The sequence below is a fragment of the Colobus angolensis genome, unplaced genomic scaffold (assembly GCF_000951035.1).
Source record: "Colobus angolensis palliatus isolate OR3802 unplaced genomic scaffold, Cang.pa_1.0 Scaffold13, whole genome shotgun sequence".
NCBI lineage: Eukaryota > Metazoa > Chordata > Mammalia > Primates > Cercopithecidae > Colobus > Colobus angolensis.
In genome coordinates, this window is record NW_012114252.1 from 18,665,386 (window position 1) to 18,673,197 (window position 7,812).

The window sequence follows — 7,812 nt, forward strand, 5'->3', positions numbered from 1 at the left end:
CCAGCACCTTGGGAGGCCAAGGCGGGAGGATCACGAGGTCAGGAGATCGAGACCATCCTGGCTAATAGAGTGAAATCCCATCTCTACTAAATACAAAAAATTAGCCAGGCGCGGTGGCGGGCGCCTGTAGTCCCAGCTACTCAGGAGGCTGAGGTGGGAGAATGGTGTGAACCCGGGAGGCGGAAGGTGCAGTGAGCGGGGATTGTGCCACTGCACTCCAGCCTGGGCAACAGAGCGAGACTCTGCCTCAAAAAAAAAAAAAAAAAAAATTTTTTCCTGACACCAGAAACTCTGTGTGATACAACTATTATGAATTGTTTTAAAAAGAATAGAACATAAGAAATTATTGTAATAGTACATTAAATATTTTATTTAAATTAAAAAGTATAACAAAATCACACACATTTGTTCCACGGTTTGGATAAAATTTCTAATTACTTTCAAATAATGCACACATAGTATCTCACGGATCAAATTCCATACATTTCAATATGGTCATGAGATAGGTTGTATTCCAAAATTCGGTATATAAATCCATATATTATACTATATATATTGACTTTAAATAATTTAACTATAAAAGTCATTTTTAAAAGTCAAAGCAATTTATTTCTAATGAAAGTTACAATGTGCATACCATATTGACACCTATTCAATAGATAAAATCTACAAAAATCTGTTTTGTGAATACTATTTATACTGGAATGCAAATTCACATAAAAATACTTCCTTTTAAGCATGTTCTATTTAACGCAAGAAATTAAATGTGAGCTACTTTTAAAATTGCAAGCTTTATTTTTAATCAAACCAATTCAATTTTAAGCTTTTAGATCATTAAGTCTCATACAACTTCCTCTAATTTAGCTAAAACCATCATTGACAGGGTTTTATTATTACATTTGGCCTTAACCTTAAAAAACAAATTTGTTTACATTTCACATTTAAAAGGGACATTTTAAACCCTGAGTAAAAAGACATATTTTTACAAGTCCAATTATAACAATTCTACCCTATTTTCTTGCAATGTTTTTATTAGATAATTATTAAAGTTTTGATTTTTTAGAATATACTGTTGAGAAGGTTAATGCTCTTCATGACTTTGAAAGTTTCTAAATGTATCTTATTAGTATCTTTAAGTAAAAATTCTTATTTCTATATGGATATTATAAAACACCTCCTTTAGACTGTTTAATTATTTCACCTTAATCATAAAAAATGATCAAATACTACACTCTTAAGATAATTTTTCTTTCTTGCTTTTGGGCTATTGTCTTTTCAATCTTAAAAGTTAAAATTATTGATTTCCTATATCTAATGATACTTTTTAGGCATAGATTTTTAAGATACAAAAATAAAATGTAGTTTAGTATTTTATCATTACCACCTTCTGCAATGAGTCTGCCAGATCAGAGGCTTTCCTCACTAGGAAACCTAGCTTTAAATCAAATACTGGTTTTCTTCTTGTAATTCACACCTATCTATTGAATCAGTTACCCAACTTTCTTTTAGGATTTTAAACTTTCTCTTAAAAGTTCTTCTAAAAGCTTTAAAATCTGCAACACGACTATGATCTTCCCCAATGATTACATGAGACACTCCCTCAGCTAAACAAGAAACTACCTTTGCTCCATGAAACCGAAGCTCCAAGCCTTTAATAGCTAACCTTGTCCCCTCAGTTTTGGTACTCAGGTCATTAATAACAACATACAAGTCCAAATAAACGGTGTGGCGTCGAAACATACTGAGAGGAGAGCAATCCCAGGAATATCGATATTCTAAATCAGCAATCAAAGAAGCCATTTCTTCAGGAGTCTGCCCGTAAGAATTTTTAATTCCTGAGAATACTTCCTTCAGTTGGTTCAAGTCTGTATCAACGAAATAACTATCACCATAGCAATCATATTCACGGGCAAAATGTTCTTTGGTTGATGGGCACATATGAATCATAAAGCGAGGCTGCCACGGCACAAAGCTTTTGGTCTTAAAACATTCTAAAAGCCATGCAGGCTTGACAACATCATGTTTATCTGACAAAATTATGTTTTTCACTCTGATGTTCTTAGACCCTGCAATTACACAGTACGTGTCTGGGCCTGGATTTTGTACTATATAACCACCAAGTTCTGCAATTCTGTTCTCCAGGTCAGGCTTTGGCTGGCTATCTGTTCCACTCATAACACAAAACTCCACATCTTCAAATATATTAGAGATTTTGTTAACGTTAGTAAGGTTAGGTGCTTTTAAGTGCTCAATAATTCCAATAACTTTCTTCATCTTTGGAGCAGCTTTTCGCTTTTTTTCTTGTGGTCCATCATCACCACCTACATAAAGGTGTTTAGATGCGAGCTTACCAGATGCTTTCCCCCTAAGTTGTTCTAGGTCATCCAGGGTCATGCACTCGTGCCATTCTTTGTCATCTCTTATCTTCTCAATTCGTGGAAAACGCAAGGTGCAGCCAGTTTTATACATATCACTGGGTACGATCTCTGCTGCCTTAATCTGAACAATGACAGAATTACAAGGTTCAATGTACACTTCTGGCTTCTCTGTTCCACATAAAATGCTACTTGGTGGAGCTTTTTTATGAAAAGGCTTCCAATACTTGGCCAATTTCAAACCCAGATCATACAGTTCTTTCATGGTGCAGCCAGAGCCAACCCGAGAGAGAGTATGAAACACAGATGGCTTCTCACCAGGAGGAGGCTTCTCTGCTACTGCACACAAAAAATGAGACATGATTCCACCCCGTGATCCTTTACCCCAATATCCTCCAACAATTAAAATGTCCAGTTCATCCATTAGTCCAGTGACATACTCTGGTTTAATTTTTAACCACCCTTCACCTCTTTTGTCTGGCTTGTAGATGGATAGAGGTTGTTTTATCATGATTCCCTCTTCTCTTTTATCTATTGCTTCATTCAGTGCATCAATTACTTCATTCTTAGTATGAGCTTGTGTTTTCTGCACTATTTCTATTCTACCTGGAATTGGTGTAAAAATACTACTAAGAATTTCATACCTCTTTCTCAGAGTCTCATGCCCTAGCTTTTTATTATTAACCATCAATACATCAAAAACACAATAACAAGTTTGCAGATCAGAATCTTCTACCATTCTTTTAATATCAAACTTAATTCCCTTTTGCATGAAAGTTTGTGTGTTAGGATTATAGGCCATCATCTCACCATCAAGAATACAGATTTGTATATCTGTTTTGAATGCATTATGAATGAATGGGGTAAGAGAACCTTCAGTAGGAGAAGCACCAAACTGATCAGTATAGTTATATCCATTTCGGGAGAAGTATTTATATACATCTCCATCTTTGTGCATTTGCATACGTTCACCATCTAGCTTGGTTTCTATGTAGAAACTCTGATGTTTCATATCCTTCTCAATGTGCTCAATATCTGCAATAGCAGCTAGCATTGGTTTAAAGGCAGAAAATAAAGTGATAGAAATATCACTGAGTCCTACAGAAGGATCATGCAGTTGCCTACAGACTTTTTCCAGATCTGTAGTGACATTATGCAACTCAACAGCATCATTATGAAAAACAGAAAAGATAGTTTGCTGACTAACACCAAGCTTTAAATCCTTTATGATCATCCGTATAAGCCACTTTTGCTCAAGTGCTGAACTCTGAGTTATAAGTTGAAGAAGGCTCTTTTTTATCAGGTCTTTTCTTTTAGCAGAATTATTGCTGGCAACTGAGTCTAAAAGGTCGTTTACTTGCTGTATGGTTAAACTTCCTTTCTGTAAACATCTTGGCTTCAACACAAAATATGCAATCAATGCAAAGTCTCCAGCATCTCCATGAGTTCCAGTGGGCGTTCTGTAGTTTAAAAGTTTGAGGGCATCTTTTCCGTCTCTAGGTAAATTAAGCAACTCAATATAAAGCTTAGCAAGCATAGTTTCTTTAATTCCATAGGCCATTCTCTCTCTTTCTAGTTGAGGAAGAATTAGTCTCATTGCTGGATAAAAAGAGTCTGTGACATCTTTTTGGTTCTTATGAAGAGCATCATGAAATTTTCTCCAAGAATCTAAAAATTCCCTGAAGTGTCTGATTTTTTCTGCACGTCCTCTACTTTTCTGTATTCGCTCTAAAGTTGAACACAAATCTGCAAAAGGAACGTGAGATGCAACAGTTTGTGAAGTTGGTGAGGCAGCCATCAAAGCGGTGATGAATCTTCTCGTTTAACTAGTAAAGCAAAAAGAGAATAACTTTAAGTAAAAGATAAGATTCAACTAAACATTTAATGTAAAGACCTTACAATGATCACCAAGATCATAATAAATGTTTATTAACGTTTGCTAAATAGATCAATGCTCTAAATGATGTATCTTTTCAACCTCTACATTTAATAACAACTATTTTGTTTTAACCCTAATTTGAAGTTACTATGAAAAGTATCATTAGCTGTATAGCTGTATTTCCTGCATTTATAATACAGAAATCATTTCAATTTTCTCCTTAAATTCCAATTATTCTATATATTAATTATTTAGCACATAATACAAACAAATATTGCTGATAATGGTGACAAAAAAACTCATCAGGCTTAATTCACTTCACTTCTGAGCTTCTCAGAGAAGGCCCTTCACATATGTCTCTTCTTTCCCTGTCAGATTACCACATAGCACCAGAAATGAACTTCTTCAAACAGATGTTTATAACAAATCACTCGTTTGCTGAATTGAAATTTGACTTCCTAGAAATCCTAATCATAGGCAGGGCCCTTAATCAAAAAACAAAACAAAGGAAAACACAGGCACCCTCTTCTTCCAGCCAGGCAAAGCCTATGTCTACGTTTCCTGTAACTTCTTCACTGCTAGCTATGCCAGATCCCAGCAGCATTCAATCCCAGCTCAAGATGCCCTACCCATAAAATCCTCACTGTATCTATTTTACCATGGTTACTTACTGTCTTACAAGTATACATTTATTAGTATGCTTATTTTTTTCGTATTTCCAGGCCAGTTATTCCCTAAGTATTTAATGACTACATATGAAATGCGCTACATACACCATGCCAGGGGAAAATACCGCATGCTTCTGCTTTAAAAGAACATATATTCTGTAAAAAAAAAAAAAAAAAAAGAAAGAAAGAAAGAAAAAGAAAAACAAGGTTGGGGGGAGTGCAATGGAAACTGAGTATAATAAAATGCCAAGTGCTCAGGTGCTTTAACAAAATAAAACAAACGTAAAATGTCCTGAGGGGAGAGCTTTTCCCTAAAGTATCTGCTAAAGTCAGAGAAGAAATAATGGGTACCTTGCTGAGTTAGGGCAAGAATATTTCCTAAAATTTCACAAGTGTAAATGTCTTTAGTTTTAAATATTCATACAAGTTCTACTGGAAGATAAATATATTAATTTTAATATGGTTTAAACTATGTAATGTTAAAATAACTTTTCCAAAAATAGATTTCAAGTAAAATGTATGCTCCATGAATAGAAACTATGTTTTATCCTGTGGTTTCAGACACCTCCTGGCACACCATGTATCTCAGGCAGTGGAGTCAGAGTTTTACTGGGAGTGGGGAGATCTATTACAGTGCAGAGAACATGTGACTCCCCATCTTCCAATTCTCCATCACAGCAAATGAGCCACACACACATGCACAAGGCTACATTATCTAGTATCCAGTAAAATAAATCAAATGGCTAATTACAATACTACATTTACTATACTGTCAGTCTCTAGTGGCCAGAAATTGTGCTGTAATTTGTGCTACTAGTGGCAGACATGTAGGAGGTTTGCTGAATGAATTACTGAACACCTAGAGTTGACTCCTGGATAAGCACACTAGGGAAAGCTATGGTCTGGTTACATACCACACACTCACACACACACGCAGACGCACAGTGGGTGAGATTCAGTTTGGTTAAAAATACTCAGCTCTGACTGCCCTGGCAATGGTTCACAACAGCCATTTGGTGGCCTATAGAGAAAAAAGCTGCACTTCTCAGTCTAATTTCTGACAAAGGAAACCCAACTTCTACTGAGTGGGTTAGATCAAGGGATAAACCCATGAGAGACCACTTTTCTGAAACTTTTATCTTTGAATATACTGTTGTTTCCTCTCTCTGAATCTGGTTTGCATAACTGACTGTAACACCTGGTTATGTATGTTCACTGCCCTATCTCTCAAAATATGCCCCCTCAAGGGAGTATATCACAGTACACAATGCTAGATCTACAATTTCTATATAAACTATGTAAAATGAAGTAGGTTAATATTTCTTTAATGTTCAAATATTGGTATATAGTTTCTACAGATGTATCTATAGATTCTATATAGTCTCAAAGTTAAACTTTCGCTCAACAAATCCCAGGCAAGGACTTAAATTACTTTATAATGACAAAATGTAGGTAATGGTGTGGATACACATGTATCCTAAAATGGCTAGACAGATAACAAGGATTCCAAAACTGCTATAAACTAGCCTAAGTATTTTTGCTCATTACAATGGCATACAAAGTCAAAGATTAGGCCTTGCATTCATTTTTACATGCTAATTTTATTTTTTGGATTTTGAGGATTTTAGCTGATTCATTCCATTTGCAATAAGACAAATGAGGAGGTTCCTGGTTAGGGCTCAGGTTTTGGACTCTAATAAATCTGAGTTCAAATGTGGATAGTAACATTTAACAGCTGTGTGATACTGGGCAATTAATTTATCTAAGCTTCTGTTTCCTAAAGTATAAAATGGGGTTAAAAACTATGTAGAAATTAGAATGGAGATACAATCAGATAACCTACAAAATGTGCTTTAAAAAGTAGTAAGTCTTGATTATTTTAATACTATAATGCTTGCTGATCCAAGCAACATTTAAAATATAAATATCGTAAAATACTAAGGAGATAAAAAGGTGGGAATAAGCTTCACTCTTTAACAATAAGCAAAGCTTTCAGGAGTATGAATGCAAGCAATTAGTACACAATAACGATTCATCATTCATTCAGTTGCTGACTAAATTGTCCTGAAGTGACACATGAAAACAAATCGGCAGGTTTCACTCAGAAGTAGGAGACTATGGAAGGTGATTAAGTGCTATGTTATTGCACTTAAAAAAGGCAGAGAAAAAAAGGAGAAAGTGACTAATACAACTGAAGTATCCTTCACGCAACCCTTGACAAGCTGTGTTTCCCAAGGAAACAAAGGGTTTACAGTTGTCTATCTTCCACAGCACTTAGTGACAATTTGGGATAATCTCAGCAGAAAGAAATCAGCGGGCAAAGAGGCTAGAAGGGCTCTGGGATCCCAAAAGTTAAAGAAAAACCAAGTATAAGAAGAGAAATAAAGTAATTCCCTCCAAGCCCAAAGTCTCTCCCGCTCCAATGCCCCCTGTACCCTCTTGGAAAATGGAAAATCCCGAGGGAGTCTACATCATTTCTCTGCCCGTTTCCCCTACTCTCCCCCAACACTTAACGGATTCCCAGTGAATACCTGGCCTCGGGCAAGCTCCGTTACCTCCGTGAACCAGGGAATCCCAGCTGTAAAATGAGATCTTGATGGTTTCCTGCGGGGTTGCCATGAGAAAGCATCAGCATGCACGCAGGTAAAGCAGGCAACACAGTTCTAGGGAGTCAAAAATGGGAGAAAGCGTCCCACGACCTGGGGCTTGGGTCTAGATAAGAGCACAGCATCAAGAGGCCAGGCTTCTAACGCGGCGCAGTCTACAGCGCCGTGAACTCGGCAACCCCCATTACCTGCCGCTGCACAAACGCCCTGCTTGCCGCCCCATAGACCGACCCCCGCCTGACGCCCCCTAGACCCCCTGCCTGACGCCCCGCAGACCCCCCGCC

General features: G+C 36.8%; 1 protein-coding gene across 6 annotated transcripts in view; it reads right to left on the reverse strand.

Annotated features, from left to right (window-relative positions):
- Positions 1-349: 349 nt before the first annotated feature.
- The window catches only part of LIG4 (ligase IV, DNA, ATP-dependent), a 10,843-nt gene continuing 3,380 nt past the window's right edge, over positions 350-7,812 (reverse strand). For 2 of the 6 annotated variants that reach the window (XM_011933872.1, XM_011933874.1), the window contains exon 2: positions 350-4,201. In XM_011933872.1, the coding sequence (XP_011789262.1) occupies positions 1,438-4,173 (2,736 nt within the window). In that variant the 5' untranslated portion in view covers positions 4,174-4,201 and the 3' untranslated portion in view covers positions 350-1,437. Of the gene's footprint in view, positions 4,202-7,453; positions 7,723-7,812 lie in introns of all 6 variants that reach the window. The other 4 variants (XM_011933870.1, XM_011933875.1, XM_011933871.1 and 1 more) reach the window with 4 other exon arrangements.